The following is a 27,842-nucleotide window of genomic DNA, read 5'->3' as shown; positions in this document are numbered from 1 at the left end:
GTACCTAAACCTTATATTCGATCGTTTCAGAGAACAACCAGTGCTGTCTGGCTGTATCCGGGAGGACCGTACATATGAAAAGGATCACACGGTCTCCGAAATGATACGACAACTTCAACTGATTAGAAGTCGCTTGCTTACACAGGCAAGTAACAGCGCGATTATATACTTTTGTCAATCAAAATCTTAGTTATGAATGTATTGAAACTGAACCCGTCTAACCCTATTGGTGGACTCATCGGACTGCCTCTAGTAAAAAGCAGAAACTAAACTATGTACATTTATGAAAAAGTCACACGATTACATTTATTTATCGCATAATTCTCTAATAGGTTTTTTAGGACTAAAAAAGACCCTACCACTATTTTTAAAAAAGATTGCTATTATAAATGTATTTGTTTCGTTGCGCAGGAATTGTCAAAGCTTTTGTAGCGTCAATATGCAGATGAAATTTAAGGTCTTTTTATGTGGCACTCAGCCCCAGCGGGCAAAGAGTGAATCACGTATCTCCACTTCCTTGCAGGTAACAATTGCAAATTTGCATATACTCATACAAATTTAGGTAAGTAGTCACGTATACAGACTCGATTCTAGCAAGAAATGTTTCAAAAGGGGCCAAAACATTACATACATCCTTCGCCACGACTGATTGTTCTGACGATTCAGTACTCCGATTCGATTCCCCATATCCTGTATTTTGGCAAAAAGAAGAGTTTGGCAAACTTTCAGTTAGATAATTTTAACCTGAGTGCCTAGTTTGCATCTAAAACTTACCATAGGCGTATGTGTGTATGTACATATATATATATATATATATATGTATATATTTACTTACGAGTATATTTTTAGTGTGCAAGCGAAACCATTTCTTTCTTTAGCTTTCCATTCCTTTCATTTTTTGAATTTCCCCGGCTGTTGCATACAAATTTGTATTATTCTTTCTTACTTCCTTTATTCACAGCTTGTTTCATTGTGAAGGAGAGGACCTTTCTGTGTACATTCATTTTACTTTTTGTATATCCTTTGCGATTTTCTGTGCTATGTTAAATTTTCTTTTGAATCGCTTTTGTACTGTGCTTTCCATTCAAGCCCGGAACAATAAGCTTTCCTTTATTCTGCGGCCTCTACCTTCTCCCCCCCCCCCCCCCCCCCCCCATTCGCGTTTATGTAATGGCCGGCCGGCCACATAGCCATTGCCGGGGCCATAGAAATAGCAATAGCACATAGCCACGATACCACCATACCTGAGGAACCTCCCATTCTCATAGCAGCTTTTCTTCAAAACTTATGGGGCTTGGCTTGTTAGCTGTCAGGACATATATACATATGTACATACATATGTATATATGTAAATACATATATATTTATGTATCCATCCACTAAAGTTATGCTATTGTGCATACTTACGAGTACACATAATAGAAAAAAAAGAGTGCTTCTTTTTAGTTGTTTCTGCGTATACATATGTACATACACAAGTGTTAACACTCGGTTTATCATCAAAAAACAAAACAGATATTCCGTGTTATGCTCTTGTTATCCTTTTTTTCTGTATCGTTCAAATTAGTACCATCTTACCCCTACTCTGAAAGATATGTACATACATATATTATACATACATTCTCGTACTCTATGAATGTGAAGCGCAGCGATAAAAGACCAAATCACTTGATAACTGTAGCGTAAGCGTGAGGCAGCAAATCTGTAACGTGACAATGATCGCGCAACTTCAGCTGGGCTTAGGCTCAGCTTGGTCTTGGGCTTGGCTAATCGGCTTGGAATCACGCTAATGTGATGTTTATCTGCCAAATATTTTGCTAAGGAAAAGGGGATGATTGACGATGATGACGAACCGAACACTGATGATTACCATTGTCATTGCCCAAAAAATCTGCATTTTCCAGTTTCGTTTTCAGGGGTAGTTATTTAGTTGCTTGCTGAACTGACAATCACATCGCCGCCGCAATACATAATTCCAATGAGAGATACTATCTCTCTGTTAAGTACACAGTTCAAAAGGTTCCCATTAAAAGCACATTATCACACATGTGCTCAGCCCCTTAGCCCCCTCCCTTAGCAAGACATTTCTCACAAGGAGTTGCTTCTTTGTATACCCCGTACTCGTAAAGTAAAAGGGTAAAAGTACAGTACATACGCTCGTTCGAGTCTCAAAATCCCAAATTAATTCGAATTAAGAGACGAGTCCAGTCCATTCAGGCTTTGTAAAGAAATGGAAGTCCGATTTGGTCATATGTACATAAATACATACACATGTACTTAGATATTATCTGGTGAAAAATAGTTTTCGGATCGGTTCGGTATAAAAATAATAATATAATTTCAGTAGGTCTAATTCTAATACATATAGAAATTTGATTTTCTACTGTAGCGGCGCGCCTCTTGCTTCTCTTTTCTTAGACGGACTTGAAGATGTACACACATACATATGTATGTATGTACATAAATATTATATGCCCTCCAGTGAGTATCATGAACACCCCAATATCTCTGATACTCTCACGTACATACACGAATACATGCACATAGAGATAACATTAATTAATATCAAAAGCACCCGCAGTGGACATACATACCACTGTTAAATTTGCCCACACGAAGCATCTTCGATCTGTGTTGATGTCGATCTAGTCGTGGCAACTCAAGTTAATTAAAATCCCAAAGTGAAATTTACAAACATCTAAAGTATTTACGTATATATTTACGTATGTACGTATTTATGTATGTAAATACATACTTAGCACATATATGTAAATAAATACGAAAATGTGCCATCATACGGGCTGTCTCTACTTGCACTCCATGTGCATTGCAAATCACACCGGAAATGCATTTGAAAATTTGCCTGCAAATATTCTTATATTAATCAAAACGCGCTAACCTTGCAAAGCCACTGCATCATCATAGCATGACAGCCTCAACGCTCAACGTTGCACCAGCCTGACGTACAAATACGAAATGGAAGGAGAGGAGATATACGAGTATGTATGCATTTGCAGAAGGAGGCGGAATAAAAAGTAGCAAAAGACAGAGAGTTCTATTTTTAAAATAAAAATTTATGAATGAAAACAGAAATTCATACGATACATAGGATGTGTTTCATCCATTGCAAACTTTCTTCATCGGTTGCGCCACATTAAGCAGGGAAATATGTATGTACATATGTACATATACCTAGTATGTACAAATTTTACTTGATCGAGTCGTCGTTTCGCTTTCCTAATCAATTGCAAATGTCAATTATTTATAACATATAGTATACATATATACTTACACATATGTATATTTACATTATATGCATATATGATCGCATGCGTTATGAGAATGACCATTGGAGGGGTAGAATAGAATATACTATTTTCGATAAATTAATTCCATAAGGGAGTCGACGAATCGTATTGTCTATACGGTGAAAAATAAAATATACATATGAACATAATCGAGTATGTACATATGTATACTTCTATGTACATTTAGAAGAGAACACATAAAATATGAACAATATGCTGTTGAAATGTTTCATATTCTGTATAAATACATGTGTATTTATATACGTACAATCTGTGCATTTTGTTCCGTAGAGCCATTCCTTCCCCCATTCTCATCGCCATCCCATCCCATCCACGAGCCCATTCATGGTGTGAGTGTGGGTGGTGGCTGTGAGTGCGAGTGTAGCATATAGTGTGCGGCCGAGAACGCGGAACATCTCTCATATAAATTGATCGGCCAGTTCATATTTTATCCGCACGACAACGTCGAAATGCTCAACTCATCCATAAATGTCGTAAAATTCATAAATATTGCTGTAAAATGTTCATTGTCTCCTCCGACGATAAGAGTGATTTAGGTCATTTTAAATTTTGAATTCTTGCGTGGGTTCTGCGTAGTTTCACCCATAGCATAATTTCTCTCTGATCGTTCCCCCAAACGCCAAAATCAAACCTATCATACATACATTCATATGAATATATGCTGATATATGCATACATAAATTAATAAATATGTATGTATGTACGTGTGGATGGATTTGGTCAACTGAGCTATTGAATCACTGTTGATTGCCTCGCGCCTGAAAGAGGGATTATAAAAATAATATTTTAAGAAAAGATGTTCGTTAAAATTAGATATTAAATATTACATACATATGTGTTTAAAATTAACGTAAGGTAGAGCAATACCAATCCGAAATGGAATAATATTAATCTTTGCAACTTAGCATAACTCACTAGAACCATTTCTAGATGGCACATCTAACTTCTTTTAAATTATGATTTACGATACATCATACGATTCTCTTATTAGGTTGAGGCTAATTCATATTATCGATTAACTCCAGCTGTGGCTCCTCTATGGCTTCAGCAAGCCGTGTCCACCCATCAACTTTGTCACAGCCACATACGGGTCACGCGTATGCCACACGCCATACCTCAGATATCTCTCTCATCTCATATCCCCTCTCCTCTCCTTCGCTACCCCATCCGTGTGGCAAGTCTGATATTTATAAGACGTCTTAATGAAGTGAGAAATGTTTTAACAAAGAAAAACAGGAGCCGTCAATTCTTTGGCAGGCAGAGTCACCCATTCGTCGATGTCGATCATATCAATGAGTGGAAAAGCGGAAGATGTGGAGTGTAAGCTAGACAGAATGTGCACAAGTGTCCTATTTTTAGATCTCAAAAGAAGAAGAAACATAACTAAGTGCTGCATTTCTACATTATGGCATTTGATGTTGACGGGATCGGAATCGGATCTGTAGATTTCTACATCGGCCCAGAATCTATAACGAGTACTGTAACACGATTTCTGATAGCTGAGCAAGCAGCTCAAAGAACAACCCAATAAGGAATGCTATCCGGTATTCCAGCTAAATGATCAAAAAGTTAACCGAATGATTATTTTCGGCTTGAAAACCAATTGAAACTACTACAATCCTCCAATTACTATAATCCTCCTAGTTTTGGCTTAATTACTTTCAGAAAAAAATATTTTTCGCACAGATCACATATCAAAACAAGGGGGAACGATGTGAGTTGCTGCGGCGACCGCAACTCTACATTTATACCCGATACTTAGTCAGTATGGCTCTCCTCCGGCAGACGCCGCTAATATTAAATGACACGACAAATAGGAAATGGAAGTTTTGAAATATACTTGTAACAGTGACATATCACAGAAGTCCGGATATAAAAGGTCGTTGCTCTAGCTCTTATAGTCCTTGAGCACTAGGCACTAATAGGGACGGACAGACAGACAGTGCTAAATGAACTCGGCTATTGATGCTGATCAAGAATATATATACTTTATGGGGTCGAAAACGATTCCTTTTGGAATCATCCATTTTCACCACAAATCTAATATACCTTTATACTCATTTTGAGTATCGGGTATAATTAGATTTTACTTGGGGGACCAGATTTTTATTAGACTTGGGATATTCATTTGAATTGTAGAACGTATATTTAGATTTGTACTATTGCAACATAACGATGCACATCTGTAAAGAGGATATTGTAACTCAGCCAAGCTGCTTAAGGGTGTCGGTGTCGAATGGCTAAATTAACTTCTGCTGCTACCGCTCGTGTTGCTCCTTAGATGGAGCAATAGCACGTTCGATGACCCAACGGCCTGCCCAACATGATTGCAATTATTAGCAAATGGTTTTTAAGGCCTCGGGATAATGATTCTATAAGGATACGGTTCTACAGACGTCTTACCATGAAGCATGAGCATGTTCTTAATATAGGCAAAGTTTTTATGACATGACAAAATACAGAGCAAGGATTAGTGTTACGATAAGGGTGTGTAGCAAACGAAGTGGTCATGGGCTTTAGCTTTGGTCATCCATAGGCGGATAATTAGCCACCGAACTCACTCAAAAGCCGCTTCCGGACTAGAGCCGCAGGCTTTCAAGGCCTTCCTCATGCGCTGCGTGAGCAAGGGGAGGCAAAGGCGAGTTGGGGGTGGTGTAGATGTCCTTTACCTTTGCGTACTTAATGACTCCTAAAATGGCAAATAAATCTGTGGTTAAGTGCGTGTGAGTGTGTTCGCAAACAGCCTGAACAATGTGAGTGCATGCCATTGGCTCCTATATACATATGTATGTACTATACTCGTAAATTACATTGCAAATAGCTCCCACTTTAAACTTCTAGCTTGCCTGGACCGAATTCGGCCCTCTTACATTTACTTACGCACCTAAAGTATTTCGATACATCGGTTTAAGAAAATTGAAGTAGAATCGAAATTCCCCTTCCACTAACCTATGAACTTGCTGTCCATTTAATAGATCGATAATATAAACACTATACAAATTTACCCACATATCACATTTTTGGATGTACATACATACTTACATATAGTATGTACGTAATTATGGACCCGTGCGTATTTTAGACAACACATTACCTTATGAATTCGTTTCTGTTATACTTTTCATTTCCTATACTATCCCATCATAATGGTGGGATATTTTGTCAAAAAGTGTATAAATGATTTCTAGGGTGGAAATCATAAATGTTATATTTAGACATGAAGAAAATTTATAGTGGCATATTCTATGGCCAGGGAGCCACATGGAAACCAAAGTCAAAGTCGTCAGTGGATTTAAAGGTGAACTCGTGTTCATTCGTGACACAATAAAAGTTGAGAAATGTTTACTTCGCAGCCGATGGACAGTCAACTTTTCTGAAATTGATGTTTACATGGAACTTTGATCTACTTAATTCGTATTCTTACATATGGGGTGATGGTGATGCTAGCATCTCAGAAATCTAATCAGAATCGAATTATAGTTCCATCACGTTCGCAGTACATCTGACACATATGTAGATTTAAGCACTTGATTATGTTAGGTTGAATCGTAATAATAATAATACCATAATAATAATTTGTACAAATCATGTTTTCAAACTAAAAAGTGAACTAAACGGGTTTAATTGATTTTATTTATACTATATACCTCGGTACTACCATTCTGTCAGCAGTGCAGCAGCAGTACATACATTGGTTTTGTAACAGAAGGCGAGCAGCCAGCAGGTTTTCAGAAATGGCATTTAAAGATAGAAAAGAAACGGTCAGATGAAAATGCCTACAGCTACATATTTAAAGTACATCGAATCGACTGTCTAAGGTGATCAACAACATAATTATAAGTCGACAATGTTAATGCATGAGATCGGAAATGCACACAGTTGCTCATAATCATAATACACGAAAACAAAAAATTGTGAAATAGTAAGTTTCTCAGCTGTGAGAACTGTGAAATTTGATTGGGAACTGTTCGACCTGTGGAAACTTATTCCTGAATTTGTGAAACTAATCAGTCGTTTGTCCTTAGAAATCCTTCAGAAGGCTTCACTTCACAAAATCCTCCCCAATAGAAGCGAAGAAGTGGGAGTTAGGGATGGGGTTGGGACTGGGGCTGGGAGTGCGTTGCTCAATGCCTTCTAAATTTGTCTGGATCTACTTTTGCCGGGAAAAGTTTCTGTTCATGTCCCGTGTTAGAATTATTAGACATCATTGTTGTACTTGGTGGTAATGGATGAAGATTGATGATGGCGATTGATGATCGTTATTATCCATATCATTGGCGGGGATGAACATGGTCATACGTGTTGACAGACCGTGTCACACGCCATATGCATTGCTATAGTAGCCGTAACCGAAAGCCCTGGATCTGTGGCACCACTGATAGCTTATGTGGATGCAACCCCGCTCTTCATTTGTGACCCCATTGTCTGGCTGGAACAAAGGGCCTTGGCCGCCTGGCTCAATACATTCGCATTGGCGCTACTTTGGCAACAAAACATCGACAATGAGCTTCTAATTTGAATGCTATTTTTCCCTTTGTTGTCACAGATTTAATCATCTCCTTCTAGATTGCGTATAGCCGTCTGGCGATTTCCCATCATTAGAGCCCCCATTGTTTTCGACTATAAATACGTCGCTTTATTCTTATTGTGGATGATGGGCTCGCCAAAGATGGGACACACATATTTTAATATTGTAGCTACAAATATGACAACCAAAACGTCACAAAGGCAAAGCTAACATTGTATACATTATGAACTGTACTGCAACCCAGAATCGGATTTACGCTTAAAAGCTTACAAGCGTTTATCGGGCAAACTAACCGAACTGGCAATATGCGCATAGGCATAGAAAATAAGCTAAGATCACTCCGGAATACTACATTCCGCACCGCAACCGTAGAGTTGTTTTGTGTTCAGGATGTCGCTACTACATATAACCATAATAATAATTTGTACAAATCATGTTTTCAATTTGAATTTCAATTTCCCCAATCTATTTCTGAATTTCCTGAGCAAGAGTGGGGCGAAATGCGAACGACATGTGGATGGTTCGTGCGTGTACCGCTCGCAGTTTGAACGTGAAATAACTTGTAATTGAATTGACGCCGACGCAGGATGCAGGATGCAGTAGGATGCTAAGGGAAGAGTGGCAGAGTGGCAGAGGAGAATTACGAATTGTCGTGCAAAGAAAGAAAAAACAATTACCTTAAACACGCTGGGCGGTCCGGTACAAATTTCGATGTTTAGGCATGGCATGGGAAAAAGTGACTGCTCCTCACAGGCTCTTCTGTCACATGTCGCGACCTTAGCCTGCCCAAGAACAAGACCTTTGCACTTGACACAAGCCGTGCGGGTGGGCGTGGGCTGAGGGTTGTTTGAGGGTAATCGTAATTAGAATAAAGCCAGAAGTCGAGTGGCAGAGTCTCTGCAGCGTCGCGACGCCGCCTTTCCACCCCAACAAAGCTAAAATCATTTATTTATATTTCTCAACCCTGGTCATTCAATGACCTGCACGTGCTGCAGCAGCCTGGTTAGGACCGTGTAGATCAGAGCCAGCGAGTACAAGCATCTCCAGAGTGTTTTCCCTTTTTCTGTGCAGTTATTCGAGAGCCATCAGAGACTGGCGTTCAAGTTTTTATCCGCATGCCTTTTTTAAATCCAATTCATAGAGTTTGTGTTTTATAATAAAAGACAGGTGGATGTGAATATGAATGTGATTGGACAGCCGCAAGGCCAAATGACATTGCGGGAGTTATAAGGTCAATGAGTTAAACTTGGCTACGCAGAGAAAGAGCAATTCCGATCATAATAGGTCCTTCTGTATCTTGATATTTATACCCGATACTCAAAATGAGTATTGGGGTATATTAGATTTGTAGTGAAAATGGATGTGTGTAACATCCTGAAGGAATCGTTTCCGACACCATAAAGTATATATATTCTTGATCAGCATCAATAGCCGAGTCGATTGAGCCCTGTCTGTCTCTCCGTCTGTCCGTCCGTCCCCTTCAGCGCCTAGTGCTCAAAGACTATAAGAGCTAGAGCAACGATGTTTTAAATCCAAGCTTCTGTGATATGTCACTGCTACAAGAATATTTCAAAACTTCGCCCCGCCCACTTTCGCCCCCACAAAGGACGAAAATCTGTGGCATCCACATTTTTAAAGATACGATAAAACCAAAAACGCAGAATCGTAGAGGATGACTATATGTTCTAGATTGTAAAATCTTAACCAGATCGTATAATTATTATAGCCAGAAACAAGAAAACAATTTCATTCTTTCTCGCTCTGTCTCTCTCTAACACTCAGGTTTCATGGTCGGTTTTGCCAATTGAAAAATATGAGTTCAAGGATCTCAGAACCTATAAGAGCCAGAGCAACCAAATTTGGTATCCACACTCCTGTGATATCGGACCTTGACCGTTTCGTGTCCAAATTTCGCCACACCCCCTTCCGCCCTCGCAAAGGACGAAAATCTGGGGTATCCACAAATCTCAGAGACTATTAAGGCTAGAGTAACCAAATTTGGTATCCGCACTTCTGTTAGATCTCACTATAAAACGTATATCTCAAAATTTCGCCACACCCCCTTCCGCCCCCACAAAGGACGAAAATCTGTTGCATCCACAATATTGCAGATTCGAGAAAACTAAAAACGCAGAATCATAGATAGCGACCATATCTATCAGATTGCTGAATCTGGATCAGATCAGATCATTTTTATAGCGAAAGGAAACAAATCAATTTGCAGTGGCTACGCAGCGCGTTACGTCACGCTCAGACTGATTTTCTGTCTCTCTCGCACGCACTCTTTGTCGTGTCGTTTAATATTAGCGGCGTCTGCCGGAGGAGAGCCATACTGACTTAGTATCGGGTATAACCGTAGAGTTGCGGTGTCCGCAGCAACTCACAACGTTCCCCCTCGTTCTATATCTTTCACTGGGACCTGTACTGCAATAACTTTCCGTCGTCTAAACAGATATTTGTTTCACTTTGAAAGTTCCATTCTCCACTGTAAAGAAACTGTACAGGGAAGCTTCAATGATCGGCGCAATAGTCGATCTTGGGTGTCTTCAGTCATCAATAGCCGAGTCGATTGAGCCCTGTCTGTCTGTCCGTCTGTCCGTCCCCTTCAGCGCCTAGTGCTCAAAGATTATAAGAGCTAGAGCAACGATGTTTTGGATCCAGACTTCTGTGATATTTCACTGCTACAAAAATATTTCAAAACTTCGCCTCGCCCACTTCCGCCCCACAAAGGACGAAAATCTGTGGCATCCACATTTTTAAAGATACGATAAAACTAAAAACGCAGAATCGTAGAAAATGACTATATCTTCTAGAGTGCAAAATCTCAACCAGATCGTATAATTATTATAGCCAGAATCAGAAAAACAATTTCATTCTTTCTCGCTCTGTCTCTCTCTAACACACAGGTTTCATGGTCGGTTTTGCCAATTGCAAAATATGTGTTCAAGGATCTCAGAACCTATAAGAGCCAGAGCAACCAAATTCGGTATCCACACTCCTCTGATATCGGACCTTGACCGTTTTGTGTCAAAATTTCGCCACACCCCCTTCCGCCCACGCAAAGTACGAAAATCTGGGGCATCCACAAATCTCAGAGACTATTAACGCTAGAGTAACCAAATTTAGTATCCGCACTTCTGTTAGATCTCACTATAAAACATATATCTCAGAATTTTGCCCCACCCCCTTCCGCCCCCACAAAGGACGAAAATCTGTTGCTTCCACAATATTGCAGATTCGAGAAAACTAAAAACGCAGAATAGATAATGATCATATCTATCAGATTGCTGAATGTGGATCAGATCAGATAATTTTTATAGCCAAAGGGAACAAATCAATTTGCACTGGCTACGCAGCGTCTGATTTTCCGTCTCTCTCGCACGCACTCTTTGTCGTGTCGTTTAATTTTAGCGGCGTCTGCCGGAGGAGAGCCTACTGACTTAGTATCGGGTATAACTGTAGAGTTGCGGTGTCCGCAGCAACTCACAACGTTCCCCCTCGTTTTTTGTTTTAAACTGCGATGTAATTTTGATGAAGACTCCCACTTATAAAACTCCAGATGCGAGACTTTTTAAAGATATATAATGATTTCTCTATTACTGGAAGGATAGAAAAATGTGATGAATGCGTTACTAATTCTGTTTCTTAGCTCTTGTCGGATGTTTGGCGTTTAAGGATTAATTTTTAATAGGGGACCAAATTATTAACAAAATGAATATACCCAGCTTTGATTCAAAGTACGGCATACAAAACAAGAGTAACAACAATATGGCGACAGCGAAAGCAACAGCAGCAACATAAAACGAGCAGTTTATTATTATAATTGAGTTGAACTCATTTGAATTTCACGGCACTTTGGGTCTGAATGAAAATAAGAATAATAAGAATCAGAGTAATCAGTTTTATATTACATTTTATTATATTATTTCGTTTGAGGACACTGCGTCAGAACCGTGATTTGGATGGTAGGGATGGGGATTGGAATGGGACGGGACAGGATGGTGATTAATTACAATTGATGCCAAATGGGAGTATGGAGATAAAAACTTATTTTTGTGCTCAGAAAAAGTTTCTAACTGTCCAAGGAAACCACCCGTTGTGCCTAATTTCATAGAAATTGGTTTCCTATGGGTCCAAGAGTTTAAATATCCATTTTCGTGCTATCTCTACGGTAGATCTAATCTCAGATGCTTTACAGTAGGTATATTTTCAAGGCTATTGATTTTTCCCAAGTAGCGCAAAAAATCTGGAAGAATTCTGTTCGCCCTTCAAATACGTTATTGATAGCCACAGGCTCAGGCTTTGACAGCAACAACAAAAGGGCTACGAAACGCATTTTTTACAATGCCAAATTATTTAATAAAACGAGAGGAAAAAGTTGGTCAGAGAGCACGGAACTTTCCGGCAGTCATCCCCATCCCACTGCCTACACCTCGCTCACTGACAACTTGCGCCCAAGCCCAAGCCCAACCCGCCAACCACCACGTCGTAGTCACTCGAGCAAGTCAATGATGCGATGACACAGCGTGTCATCGGTGTAATTTGCAGCCCACAGCCTCTTTTCGATGGATTTGGCGTCTACTCCTACTTCTCATTCGTACTCGTACATGTACTTGTACCGAAGCTGATGCTGATTCTGATGCCACAGGGATTGTTGTAATATTAACGGTTTTTGTTACAGCTTTCGGGGACTGTAGCGGCCGTTTGGGAATTGGAATTTGACAACTACAGGTCTGAATGTCTCAGCTGGTGGTTGCGGTATTGTGGCATTGCGGTTTCCCTAAACCTTATCGGATTTGGCCTAGTTGGGAGTCGACAAACGAAGCGTGCCAATGAATTTTAATGGCAATCGCAATTTCAATCACAATCGCAATCTGAACGAAATCTTTTCTTTTCCCAATGTTGACAACTTGATACTAACAGACGCAATGCAATGAAATTTAAACAGTAAATGCCATATAAGTCCGATTTTGATTTGACGGTTTCGGAATATACTGATGGGGAATATTATTTTCATATGTAAGAAATAATTTATGTACCTGTACACATGTAAATGTTTATTGCGCACAAAATCGTTTAGGATTAATAAACAAATATGCGGCAGTCACTCAATGGCTATATATTCATAGACACACCCGTATCTCTGCAAATTCATACTTATGTTATGTACATTGTGCAAGCATTTTCGTTCATATTCATCATGTGGTTGGATGGTAAAGATGCGCACTACGTACACACGTCGATAAGTCCTGCTCTACGCTTGATTATGAATTTGGCGAAGCGTTCTCATCTCCATGGTTTGGGTCCCACGCCACGCTTCTATCAACCCGCTTTGATGTCTAGGCGCTAAGAAGCACTCTACAGACGCGAAATTACGGAAGCGTGTTTATACCCGGTATCTGGAGTGTACAAGCGTACATTTACCCTTGAAGAGGGTATATCGATTTAAGCAAGATGTTTGAAACTCACGAAGGGAAGACTCTCGAACCCGAATAAGATTTGTCTCTAGTCTCTCAGCCCTTAAGCTTTAACCTGTCATAGACCCTTCTCTTTGCTGCCAACAGTTTTGAAGTCAATATTTTAAGTCATAAGCTACAAATAGGTATGTATGTACATACGTAAGCTAGAATATGCTATTCGATATGTTTCGATTCATAACTATGTCAAAATTACAGCTGCTCTGTGGGAAATTTCAAATTATCTGGTTAAACTAACTTATATCTATCATAAATAGTAACAAAGACCAACGAAATTGTGCATTGAAAAGTAAAAACCATATGAGGGCTCCTTTCACCTGACAGAAGTCAAATCGCAATCGTCCATAGGCTTTTGTTCCTTGCTGATTCTTAGAAAGGTTTCTGTCTAAAGCGTAGTTTATTGAGATTTTCATGCTATACTTTGCTGTCAACACACCAATATATTGATGCAATATATATACACAACTAACTCTACAATACTATACATAGTGTATAAAAGAATGTTCCAGAATAGCTGCTTAGCTGTCCCTCAGTTGGAGTAATCGTAATCGTCCATTTAACCTTATGTCACACCGCTGCTTCATACTTTTCGCCAAGTACGCTTGTGTAGGTGTTGGCTTCTTTTATATTCGTTATTTATTTATCTGCTGGGCAGACGCTGTGACAATAATAATAAAAATAGAGAATTGCTGCTTGGCGCACCATCGGTCTTAAAAAAGAGCCTGGCCTGCGACAACGACAAAGATACCTCTTCCTCGACTGAAGTCCCTTTACTTGACGCTTAAATATTCTTCAGTGCTTAAGTGGCGTTGCGGTTGCGGTAGTAATCGCACATTAACAAAAGGAAGGCGCCGTGCCCTCTAGATTTATATCCTTATCCTTTGAGTTGGACTGATAGACTGATACGCAACCCAGTTATTCAGCCATTTTGTTTGGTTTGTTTACTACAAGCTCATTCTAAATTAATGTACACTTGGAGGGGGCATAGTTTTTTCTTCAAAAACAACGCATCGCAGAGAGGAACGCATATAAGCCATACAGATTCATGATTATTGGAATCCGAGTCGATCGTCAGAGCTAGAATTTGGATAGTGGTGCAGACCAATTTTCCTTTGGCAGTCTGTAAACTGTTACTTTTATCTGTTATATTATTTAAATTCTAGTTTAGTGGAGCTAGCAAAAAAGCCTTTGTCCCCAGCTCGTCATTTTACTCTCCCTGTGGTTCCTCAGTATGTAAATAAAATGTGAAAAAGTTATTGTTCTCTCGAGTCGTTACTCGTGCAAAGACAGACGTAAGGCGGCAGAAATTGCATTCTGCGGAAATTTACAGTTGCTCTGCGGATAAACCGAAATACGAGTAACTCGTCCCACTTGTCAGTGAATTTGGCATGAGCTGCTCTTAGGTCTCAGGGCTCGGGCTCCGGACGCCACAGAGACTTCAGTGGGGTTGCAACAATTGTTTATGAGAACACGAATTTGCAACAAAACAGACTCGACCCACACCTTTTCTCGATGAGCTGAGAAGTGAGTATCACTTGAAAGGTCGCTATTGTGTGAATTCGTTTCGTTGCGTTAATGAGGTGCCTGTGCCCGTGCGCCTGGGTATGCTCGTATTCTGGGATGGAAGCAGGAGAGCTCGAGAGCTGGAGCGCTGGAGAGCACATCTTGTCAGTGCGATCTGGGCCCCGTGCACTTTTAATTTTAATTGAAACAGAAGGTTTATCTAAAAGCCCTTTCACTCATGTTTTCTTTAGCCTCGCTTACCACACAGACAACGACAACCCTCCACCATCCACCACGCACTTTACGAGCATCTCAGCGTGGACCTGCCACATCTGGCGGCAATTACAAACACCAGCGGGATCATCATCATTACCTATAAGCACTTAATCAATTAAGAATCTGCTTTGAAGGCAGCAAATCCTAGTCTCTGTCGGGATCGTGATCAGGGATCCCTTCTTCAGTATCGCCTTTCCTCTGTACCATTTCAGAGGTGTACGAGTAGGTTTCCCTAACGCAAGCAAACGAGATGAAACAAAACGGAATATACAAATGAAGTACAATTTAATAATGAAAACAAACAAATAAATAAGTCTGACCCATGGTGGTGAGTGGTGGATGGTATATAACAAGGTTGGAACTGGAGGCTGGATGGGGGCGTTTGGGACTGAGTGACGGCGCCTGACAAAGTAAACGAATAGGATAAATAAGCAAAGACAACATACATACGTCCAAAAATCAACAAGAACAAAAAAATCCTACCTAGAACACAACGAATCGGAACGGAAAAGAACAGAACGCAAACCAAATAAAATAACGGAATAAAACAATCAGGAAATTGTCCTTTGATCTTTTTCCTCCCATGCCCATGCACCATACCCAATGAACCCCAGCTAACTATGCCAGCGTAATTTTCTACTGCTTATTTTCCGCTTTTGATGACATAACCAAAATAACAAGATATACAAATAAAAACACACAAACAGTGTCTATGTCACTTTCGATTACGGTGGCTCGTCAAAAGTTAAACACGCCTTCAATCAATACGAATGCAATGCCCAATAAAACGCTAGACACAAATATCTCTTTTGCTTGGTAGGATATTGCGCATGCCAAATAATGATTCCTAAACGGTGCTAACACTTGGAAGTTTGCAGTTTCAACTTAACAGTTTAACTGCACTGTTCGGAGAGTTAAGCTTTCAAAAACCAGTGCAGATAGAAAAACCGTCATCTTTTAAGGTTCGTTGGCTGACTGTACACTGGAGTACTTAAACTGCTGTCTCCGATTTTCATGTAGGAGACTGGGTTTGTTTCGACTTGTCTTTCATATAGAAGCTATATGATATAGAGGTCCAATACAGATAAAGTATCCGATGCTGCCGAGTTTAACGAATTATTGAAGACTATGTTTTATTATTGGTCATTTTATATATGATATAAAGCTTCGGTATCAAACATTATATTGAATTATCTTTAGAAACAAAACAGTACACATAGACGAACATGGCCATGGCTGTTAACGAATGAAAAACGAGGGGGAACGCTGTGAGTTTCTGCTGCGACCGCCACTCTACATTTATACCCGATACTTAGTCAGTATGGCTCTCCCCCCGGCAGACGGCACGTACATTGAACGACAAAAAGTGTGTGCGAGAAAGACAGAAAATTAGTCTGAACGTGTCGTCGGGCGCCGCGTAGCGACCGAAAATGAAAATCTTCAAAATTGTGGTGTGGATACCAAATTTGGTTGGTCTAGCTTTAATAGTCTCTGAGATCTGTGGATGCCACAGATGTTCGTCCTTTGTGGGGGCTGAACGGGCTAAACTTGTAACAGTGACATATTACAGAAGTCTGGATACAAAATGTCGTTCTAGCTTTTATAGTCTCTGAAATCGAGGCGCTCATAGGGACAGACATAAGGACGGACGGACAGACGGATAGCCGAAGAGACAGATAGATAGACATGGCTCTATCGACTCGGCTATTGATACTGATCAAGAATATACATACATATGTATATCCATCCACACATCCATTCTCATCACAAATCTAAAATACCCCTATACTCATTGTGAGTATCGGACTTACTTCCTATGCTACATCTAAGTACGTCTGAGCCTGCAAGCTGGGTCTTGCTCATAATTAAATCTAAAACTAATGCGATTCAAAAATAGCCCAAGTGTGTCCCGAGCTTTTTAAGTTTTTATTTTTGTACATACGAGTCCATGCAAGAAAGGATTTCGTCATGGATTTCTTCAACCTTCAATTCATTGTACGTACATATCACATATGTATGTATGCACATAATCCTACTTCTCAGCTCGCGATTAAAAGCATTAAATGGTGGAAGTTTATTATACAATTTATTAACAAAACGGCTTACACATTATTCTTTTTAGACGATTACGATAGTCTGAAACATAATAGTTTCTCAGTCGTCCACAGGTATCCAAGCTAAAATTGTTTCTTTTCTAGATATTGCGACGATTGAAAGGCGCGAACTATCGAAGAGCCCCATGCATTTCGTTTGCATTTCCGGCAATAGTAGTTGCATTTCACATTCATTAATATTCTCACTTTGTCTTAAAGTCTTAAGCTCTCACATGAACTGCCGAAACCGCAGCTGCACCCGCACACAGCGATGCGCACCAGTTTTGCATTGGGATCGTAGCATCGGCGATCCTCCACTTATTTTTTTGCTAGACTGCTTTTCCTGTGAGTCGAGCTAGTCGAAAATTCTAGAACCAACCGCACGCATGATTTTGAACTGCCGCCTAATGTACGATAAAACACGAGATCAAATATGGACCTATAGACCAGGAATATTAATTAGAAATAATATCGATATATTAAAAAGATATTACAGTCTACGCATTCGCAACCAATAATGCTCAAATAATGGTAGAACATACATACATACATATGTACATATGTACATGGTGGTGGTTGTGGTGTGGGTTTTATTCAAGACGCTTTTGTTCAAAAACATTCGTGTGCTTATGACTAGGTACATATTTATAAGTATGTACTATATGTACCCTCATGAACATAGTATTTATGTATCGAAATCATAAAGATGAACTGTAACTGTACGAACGTACATATGTACATTTGCTACGAAGGGACAAACAATCAAGAGGACGACATGTCTTATATTTGTACATACGTACAGGTGCATATCTGTATGTACATTTGTATGTGCATATACACATGTGGACTTACATATGTATGCCAGTCGTTACCGTCCGCCAACCGAAACGCAATACAGCAGTTACCTCATACAATGGCAAATAATTGACGAGACAATTGGCTAAGGCAAGCAGGCCGTGCATTAACCACCCACCACTACTGGCTTCGCTTCGTCCCTGAACGATAAGGGGAGGAGCTTCAAGTTTATACTCAGCTTCGTGTTCGTTACGTTTCGTATTCTTATTGTGTTGCACAATCAATTCAGTGCCCTTTTCCGTTTGCGTTGGCGTTGGCGTTGCCCTGTGTCTGGCTATCGATTTTTGTTTGAGCCATGCAAAAACAAAAAGGTTTTTGTTTTTCATCATTTATGTATATATCAGTACACATACATACCTATGTACTTATATATGTATAACATATACACAGATTTATATGTATATATGTATGTATGTATATATACGCCAGAGACAGATAGAGAGAGAGATAGAGAGAGAAATGCTTACCAATGGACGGATAGAAGCTGAAAAAAGACTACGAGTGTGTAAGAGAGAAAGATATGGAAAGAGCGAGAAAGACAATGCTTGTAATTCGTGCACAATATGTATGTGCAGAACAATTGAATACACGCCCACATCCACATCAATTCCCAGCCAACCCAACCGCTCTGTCTGTCGTGCTTTGCGACTAGGGGTGGGAGAGTAGAGGACAAAAAGCTGCGCGGCAGTGGAGAGAGCAAACGAATCGCAATATAGAGAAGCTAAAGAGAAGAGACGAACAAAACAAACCGATGGTGCTATACTGTGCTCTTAGCCGCTCTCGCAGCAATTCAATTGTTAGATTTTAAGCTCTTCTAATAAGAGAGCCAGTACTGCTTCGGGTCCAACCAAAGCCAGCGATGCGACAGTGACAGCGACGTCAACAGCGGTCGGCGTCTGTTTGAACGGGAAAATAGAAAAAAGTACTTCTACCTCAATCTTTCGGGCGCCGCGGACAAGGAAACAACAAAATAGTGTAGAATTTGTTTCTGAATTCAGAAAAGTCCGTTGAATATCCCATAAAAATATCCATATTAGCAGCAAAGAATTTATACATACATATAATGACGTTTGAAACAGTAAAAGGAAAGTGGAATATTGGTGCATGCCAATAACGGTCGCATGGAAATGCCAGCAAGCAATCAGTCCTGTTCGTTGGAATTCACATACTCACACGGATACGCGTCTCGTTGCGATTTGTCATTGTGTAAGGCAAGAAAAGGTGTCTGTTCCGCAACGCAGTGCCTCAGCCAATCAGGCAAAAAACATTTTTTGGCCATCCCACTCATTTCATATACACACCGACAGAATTGGCATTCAGCTTTCTTGCAGTGCAGTAATGGCAGTAATGGTGAGCCACCTGTCATTTTAAGTACAAATCCGAAACGATACACGTGCTTGCTGAGCCTGAGCTTGCTAAAAGCCTGAGGACTTTAAAAAATTATACTTCAGTATAGTGCTAAATGAGCTAACATGAAATGTAACTCTTCTTAGTGAAGAAAGTGCTTCATTTTCGATAGTTTTGCGGACAAAAGAACTAGCGTCAAAACAGAAAAAATATATTATTATTTCCAGGAAATGGAAGAAAGATGAAAATTCTAACAGTGGAAAAATTCTGAAATTGCTGATCACAGTCACAAACACTTAACACTGTACACTGTCGTAACACGTAACACGTAATACTGTCAACGACCGAAAAATTTTAAAATACTTGAATAATACTGGTCTGGCCAATATAGTTCATTTTTCTTTATCTTAAAAAAGTCCTTTCTGTCGTTTCGATTTGGAATGTTAAACAAGTACAAGTCAAAGTATAAACACTTAGCTTTTAAGTCAAATTATAGATCATTCGATTCTCAGAAATTTCGTTCTTTCATTTCGTTACAGACTCAGTTCGATAGCATGACTGACATTGATGCAAGTATTCAGCAGCAGCAGCAACTCCAAAATGTGCAGAGGCTGCAGCAAGAGAGTAGCCTGCAGGAGCTGCATCATCAGCTGAATACACAGTTCGGGGCAGGACGTTTTACAGCGCCGAATCCCCATCATCAACATCAAGCAACTGCTGTTAGTCCCGGCAATTTGGTACCGTTTCTTCCAGCTTTTCTGCGTCCACCAGTACCTGCACAGCAGCTGATACAACTAATGCCTGGCCATGCGAGTTCGCAGTCACAGCACAGTCATACTCATCATGGACCAACGAGCGCACACAAAATGGCTATGCAACCAATGTGGCCGACAGCTGCGGTCGCGGCGGCACACATTCAGGCCGCTTTGGCGGCAGCAGCAGTGGCCGCTTCCAATAATAATAACCACAGTTCTAGCAACAATAATCTTCTCGCAATATCGGCAAGTGTGAATAAGCCGACGGATAGCTCCGGTACACTACCAACGCTTGAGATTGGAGCTTTGAGAGGAAGCTGCAAGTCAAGACCAGAGTCTCCCGTTCAGGAGTGTCATAGCTATTCAATGCTTTCCTACAGCCACACGCCACCAGAGTCACCCCACGGTCGAACAGCCTTAGTCCAGAGTCAAAGTGTCCCAGAAGAGTGCTCCCTAACCTTCCCATCCTCGCCGGCCGATCATAGCGTAGCAAGTCTTTCGGAAGCAGTTCAAGACTCCGAAATGGAGGTTCCACTAAATCTAACCAAGCCGAAAGGATCGCCGGGTTCTTCTCCAACCAGTTGTTGCCCAAGAGACCAACGTGAAAGTCTTACTCCTGTCGTATCCAGTCCGCCATTAGGCTGGCATCATACAGTCCAACATCATTACACAGACATGGAAGCCCCACTTTTAAAAACTCGTGTAAGTAACATTTTTTTAAGGGTTGTCTTATAATTATAATCATAAGAGCTGTGACTTATGTCTGCCAGTTAAACTTTAAAACTGCCGGCGAATTCAGCATCGAGTCTCATATTGTACGTATATGGTATACGTATGTAATTTTAAAGGTTTGAAAAGCTCTATTCTGTTCGTTGCCAACATCTGGCAAGATAAACCTCAGGACACTGAGCACTCACCTCACACAACGCTTTTGAGAGAAAACCATCACTTCGGCCCACCACACCCCATACAGATGTCTAGGCGCGTATGTATGTACCTTATGCTGTGCGCAGAGGAATCAGTCGGAAAAACTATGTGTGCATGTAGAAATGCGAAATACTAAAGAGTACCAAAATCAATACAACACATTTATTTAGATTTTCTTTGTATTTTTATTTCAAGGGCCAAATATGGAATTCTGCTGGCGTTACGGGTGATTGTCCAACATTATGCCCCTCTGGTATTGGAGTTGGCGTATCACGGGCGGCACGGATCAGTCGCGATTCCACAAACAGTTGCGGCACGAATTCAGAACGCTCCGCAGCATTGGACCCAGACTGTTTTAACAAAAATCAAGTTAGCCCAGGTGCTCAGCCACCGTCATCAACTCATCCGCAGAGACATGGTAATGGACACGGACATGGCCATGGTCACAGTCATAGCAAGCCACACATCAAAAGACCCATGAACGCTTTCATGGTATGGGCAAAAGATGAGCGTAGGAAGATTTTAAAAGCTTGCCCTGACATGCATAATTCAAATATTTCGAAAATTTTGGGCGCCCGCTGGAAGGCTATGTCGAATGCAGACAAACAGCCGTACTATGAAGAGCAATCGCGTCTCTCAAAGCTCCACATGGAGCAGCATCCAGACTACCGCTACCGGCCGCGTCCCAAACGAACGTGTATCGTGGATGGAAAGAAGATGCGCATATCAGAGTATAAAGTATTGATGCGCAATCGCCGAGCAGAGATGAGGCAGCTCTGGTGCCGCACTGGTGGAGCTAGTACTGCGGGTCCGGGAAGTGCCTCTGCTGACTCCTGCTTAAATGGACAGGATGGTCCACCTCATGTGCACGCTGCGGCTGCCGCAGCTGTCTATCATTTGCAGGACATGACACAGGCTGTAGCAGCCGCCGCCGCGGCTGCAGCTCATGGGGATGAATGTGGAACTCCTCCTTCACAACCGTTGGGCTGTGCGACTTCTGGCACTTTCTATTATCCTGCAGAGAGCTTATCGCCCTCTGGCTTCTCATCAGAGGAAATGGAGATTTCATCCCAGCGTGAATTAGACGACTAAGATAGCCATCAGCAGACTTAAGCAAGGCATGCCATACAAACCAGCCACAGAATATCTAGTTATATGTATGACTTCTTGCCCTGCCCTATATGCCTATATAACGTAAGCCTCCATGTATGAAAATAAGAGAAAAGAAGATAATGCAACGCACCTTGGGGTTGTAAATAGAAAAAAATTCTAGGATAGTCCTTGTATAGTCATATAAGTTTCAGTTCAAGTGCCATTACATATGTATATTTTAAATAATTATTAACTAATATGTGAATCAATTGTTCGCAGGATGCTCCGTCTGAGTCGGCGAACCGGGACCAGCAGAGCATTCATGGGAACGTTGCAATTTTTGTGCCATTCATGCACCAATGCCGTAGCTATAGAAAAATATCCCAATTCACGCGTACATAAATAGATAGCTAGTAACGTTTAATATTTGTAAAATATGAATAACATAAATGCATACATACATAGTACATAATATATACAAATTATGAATGATGTTACTCGGGCATTGACGATTAGAACCCACTTATGCATTGGGACACATTCAACATAATATACATATACGCATATCTGTACGTTAACATTCACGTTGTTAAGATCATATGCTCTATATACATTCTCGTACGTACGAGTATATACGCCATAATCACACATAAGTATTCCTATTTTTTACCGGTACTTAGGCGAGCTGAACGGTTTTATGTAAGATTGTTCATCATTCTTTGTGCATATTATTGATTTTCTAAGATTCAATTTAAACTAATCAATAAACCATGCACATACGGAAATACATATATATATGTATGTATATTACAGTGTATGAAAATCTGACATGCATCCTACCAATCAGCCTGTATACCCATCCCACAAAAACAAAAGTAATAGTAGCGCATTAAGTAATAGACCAATTAAAAATTTATATTTGTCTAATATTATTTGCCTTTCATAGCATTGTCAAAACCAATCAAGAATGTAAATCTATAATTTGTATAAACTCATCAAGCCAGATAATCGCCATTTAAATGTCTTTTGCTGATCCAAAATTCATACCTAAACTACAAATTGAAATGTTAAAAAATCAGCTCATAATATACGTACACTCAAGTACAAGCTAAACGATTATTTAGACACTATATATGTACATGTAATTAATGGCAATATGATATGTTAGTGGACTACTCTCTTAGCTTTCTTTTGGCTATAAGCAAAGAGCACAAGCTATCCTTGTCTAGGTGTAGGCTACATAAAATACATACATAATTAAACACACACAAGCATACACATAAATCTAGTTTCTACATACACGTGCAATAAAATTTTACATTTCAGTTGGACAGTACCAAAAATATATAATAATTTTCTAAAAACAGCAGGGAATATAGAAAACATGTGGATGTACATGTACATACATATATACATATATACGTCCATATAACTTGAAAGTAAAATAGCAACCGTATTCTACTTGACTGGACTGAAAAACTAGACTGAGAGGACAGAGAACATATGCTTGGAGGTAGTTATTTTCAGAATCACCAACACGAAGAGTTGTCGTACAATTCTATTGCTTCTCTGCCACTGCAGAACCACAGAACCCTAGAGCTCTCTCTCTCTCCCTCTTTCAATCCGCCAGAGTGCGCCACACTGAACAAAGAAGAGAGAGAGAGAACGAGTCATCATTATAGTAAGTATGATAATTCTGTACATTAATCATTCCGGTATCTCATATATTCAAATTATGTATGCCACAGGAAAAAACATTTAATATCTACAGGTGTATAAACTAATACATATGTACATAAATATATGTAGAAGAGTTATTCAGGGTGGTGATGCGCGCCGGCCGCGGAGCGACCTCAGATCTCTCCAATTCCTGCCATCACCATTTGGACTAGTGTGTTTGAACCTTTTTTCATATACTATAGAACAATAAGTGAATATAATATGTAGTTGCTTATATTAAATAAGAAAATTACAGATTCACAACAAGACGAGGTAACGTTGTGAGTCGCAGCTGCGACCGCGACTCTACCACTTACCACTTACCACTTACTACCACCACTTATACCTGACACTCGATGAGTGTTTGAGAGATAGACAGAAAAAAAGTAAGCGCGTGGACGGCGTTGTGTAGCCACTACAAACTGATTTGTTCCTTCTCGCCATATTAATAATTTGAGCTTATATAGATTCGGCACCCTGGTGATCGACAATATATATATACACACACATATATGTATATATATATATATATATATATACTTTATGAGGTCGAAAACGCTTTCTTCTGGGCATTAGTTCAAGTCAAATTTGTATCGGCTGTGCTTTATAATGAAGCAAGACATGTAAAAAGTTATCGTCACTGTCAGCTGAGCTAATAGCCATTCATAGGGCTATTACCTTTGCCACTTCCGCAAACATTCGTATTAGCCGTTTATAAAATTGGTTTATTGATTTATACAAATCAATTGGGTTCTAAGTGGTCTTGGAATAGTCAAGTTTCGCTGGCTAGAATGAAAGTAACTTATGAAGAGAAAATTCTTCACATCTGATTTTCAAATGTCGCGATACCGATATCTACCGATTCTTTAAGAACGAACCTATCGAATTCTACAAATACATTTTTGACTTCATACACACCGCAAATGTTAATATAAATCAAGCACGGGCTAACAAAAAAAAAACATATATATATATATATATATATAACTATATAAAATATAACTAAAACAACCAATGAATATTAAAACAAGAAAATATAAGCCACCCTAAAATAACTTGTATATACTCGTACTTATACATATATATTAATATCGTATAGATTATACTGCTGATTTGCGAGGGTCCCTAAAAATTTCCGTTGGTGTCGACCAGCTCTAGTAGATGCAAATATTTTCATTTACTGCCGTTACTGGGGATATAAAGAATAGGATTAGTTATATGTATTAGTAAGGGAAAAGGGGATAAATAGGAGTGAAAATATTAGAAAACGTGGAGTGGATTGTGGAAATCGTAGAGCGATTAAAACAGAAATTTTGAAGTGAATACAAGAAAAAGGCAGGCGAGCAAATAATGCAAGAAATTTTACTCACAGCCGGAAGGGATATAGCCACCAGAACCGGGCCAGAAGGTTTCTGGAGAGGAACACTGGAGTTCGAGAAAGTCGACTGCAGAGAAGAAGACTGTCCAACGTGAACCTGAGTGAGTTTGTGCCAGTTGCGCGTGTGTGAACCAAGAAGCGCGAGACATGTGATGGGGGCGGACGACGATTTAGCTGGCAGGGCGATCCTAGCCACATCGCACGTTCGTTGCATCGCCTTCCAGTGCGTGCCACACATTTGGTCTCATGCACCACGTAAAAACCCCCAAACCCTATTCACACAGCTAGCCGGCGTTGCCCTCTGGGAAACAAGCCAAGTGTAACACATTTCTTTTCATTGTTTTTCGGGAAGAGTTTAGGATAGTGTGGCCGCGGTAATATTTTATAGTATTTTTCCGTAAAGTAAATATATATACCATACTATTTGGTATATTTCCGGAAAACGTTCGCAGCTCCGTTCTATTGTTAGGGTGCAGGTCGATGACGATTTTTCGTCCAATAATTTTCTCATTTCATTTTTGACTATTTTCATTGGCCGAAATGCATTGGTATCATGCATGCGCTTGACAATAGTGGGACCCAGGCAAACCAAGGCAGAGCCCTGCAGATTGACTACCAGCAACGCCATGTTCGGCGATGGGAAATGCTCCATAGCCAGCTGCACGAGCTTTTACGCCTGGTCCACTTGTTGGCTAACTCTGGCGTGAACAGACCATCTGCCAATATCTGCTCACACGACATTTCCATTAATTTCAGAACGTAAGCGTCGAACAGTTCAGTGCGAGAAGCCTCGTCCGCCTGCCTGTGGGCATATTTAATGGCGAACAGTAGCGGCAGCATATGGAAGAGGATTAACTGATTATAAAACGTCACGCGTTCCTGCTGGATGATGATCTCCTTGGGGGCACGATCGCCAGCTTCTTCCAAAGTATATGATGCAGTTCGGCCATTTTCACAAAGCCGTGCACATGCGTCTGTTGCAGAACGTACGAAAGCAGATCCAATTTGGCCGAGATCTTGGGCAACAGCTCATTGTCATCCACATTGATGTGAATGTGTGAGTGTGATCGTTATTCGATTCTCATGAATGCCAGACCCATACTGAAGCAAGCCACGGACTTCATCAGCCGTATTCCTCCGAGTTTGATTGACGGACAGTCTTCCGACTGCAGGAATCTGATGGTTCTGCAAGATAATTGCAGGAGATGGTTTAGAACGGAGCCAGTTATAGAGACTCGTTGGACGACAAGTAGCTGGAGAGCACATATGTACACATTCTCTGTGGTGGCAGGCACAATTAGATCTTTGATTAGTGGATAGTACATAAAGAAACACGCTCTCGCCCTCACCCTTAGCCTTTAGGTGCGTTAAAAGCTTCTCAATGTATCGCGCAGAAATATATTCAAGATCTGCCCAAGGAGCGATAGGACTTCTCTTGCTTAAAAATTTTGTTTTTTATGTAAACTGTTCGCGAATAATATGCTCGACGGATTTGATTTTAGTGGACTGTATTTATTTTGTTCTCGTACAGTTCAATGTCTATTTGGTAATGAAAAATTCCGTCGCAGCGGCGGTAAGAATACATATGTGTTTATACAAATTTTCGTCTCTTCCATTCTCTTCTTGTTCTCTTTTGGCGATGGTTCTTCGCTTAGCGATGGACTTGTTATACGTTCCTCAACATAAACTAATTATGTTTCTGAATATTTCCAGTACATACTTATCACGGCAAAGAATAATTGTTTTTGTACTTAGTGTTGGATAGCGCAGTTGCTGGTATATTTTGAAGACGTTGAAGGATTTATAATATATTTTGAAAATGAGATTAATTTTACACAATCAGTAATATTTGCCGCCATTTACCTCAAGTCGTTGAACTGTTTAAATAAAGGGGGCTTAAGTGGGCTAAGTAGGATTTCGTATCGATGTACGAGACGAAAATTGAGGCAAAAACAATCAAAGTAATCATATAGCAGGAAAACAAGCCAGTCATGTAGAAAACAGCTAAGATAAAACAGTATATTTATATAATATTCACGAAATATTTGATAAAAATACGTCCGCAAATACCAGCAATATTGACGTCACAACACTGCGACGGTTTTTTTTGTCGAAACCTTTTTTTTGTCAAAATATAATCCATGCTAGTACTTAAAAGTAGTTAATCTTGAACAAAATGAATTGGTCAATTAATTAGCGTTAAATGTAACCCACCGAACACCAATTTTGTTGTATATTTGCTTCATTGTTAATGAATCAAGAAACACGTATTCAAAGGTTAATTTTTTTTATATAAATTTACAGACGAGGGGGAACGTTGTGAGTTGCTGCGGACACCGCAACTCTACATTTATACCCGATACTTAGTCAGTATGGCTCTCCTCCGGCATACTCCGCGAATATTAAACAACACGACAAAGAGTGCGAGCGAGAGAGACAGGAAATCAGTCTGAGCGTGACGTCGGGCGCTGCGTAGCCACTGCAAATTGATTTGTTGCTTTTAGCCATAAAAATTATCCGATCTGATCCAGATTCCGCAACCGGATATATATGGTCATTCTCT

General features: G+C 40.1%; 1 protein-coding gene and 1 long non-coding RNA gene across 8 annotated transcripts in view; one reads left to right on the top strand and one right to left on the bottom strand.

Moving 5' to 3' along the window:
- Positions 1–23,456, top strand: part of Sox102F (transcription factor Sox102F) — a 43,028-nt gene extending 19,572 nt beyond the window's left edge. For 3 of the 5 annotated variants that reach the window (XM_015188922.2, XM_015188923.2, XM_001352320.4), the window contains 3 exons: positions 31–145; positions 19,948–20,865; positions 21,286–23,456. In XM_015188922.2, the coding sequence (XP_015044408.1) occupies positions 31–145; positions 19,948–20,865; positions 21,286–22,182 (1,930 nt within the window). In that variant the 3' untranslated portion in view covers positions 22,183–23,456. Of the gene's footprint in view, positions 1–30; positions 146–18,526; positions 19,412–19,947; positions 20,866–21,285 lie in introns of those variants that run through there. The other 2 variants (XM_015188926.2, XM_015188925.2) reach the window with 2 other exon arrangements.
- Positions 23,457–23,657: 201 nt separating this feature from the next.
- LOC26533272 (uncharacterized) lies at positions 23,658–27,543 on the bottom strand. Of its 3 annotated transcripts, none has more exons than XR_004469622.1 (3): positions 26,629–27,543; positions 25,272–26,558; positions 23,658–25,090 (listed from the first exon to the last, which is right to left on the bottom strand). It is a non-coding gene; the product is annotated as an uncharacterized lncRNA (long non-coding RNA). The 3 variants fall into 3 exon arrangements; XR_004469624.1 differs by having other exon boundaries at positions 25,272–26,464; positions 26,629–27,540; XR_004469623.1 differs by having other exon boundaries at positions 25,272–27,052; positions 27,143–27,157.
- Positions 27,544–27,842: the final 299 nt, after the last annotated feature.

The sequence above is a fragment of the Drosophila pseudoobscura genome, chromosome 5, assembly GCF_009870125.1.
Source record: "Drosophila pseudoobscura strain MV-25-SWS-2005 chromosome 5, UCI_Dpse_MV25, whole genome shotgun sequence".
NCBI classification, from domain to species: Eukaryota; Metazoa; Arthropoda; class Insecta; order Diptera; family Drosophilidae; genus Drosophila; species Drosophila pseudoobscura.
The sequence above is the reverse complement of the archived record's forward strand: the minus strand, read 5'-3'. Positions and strand labels throughout refer to the sequence as shown.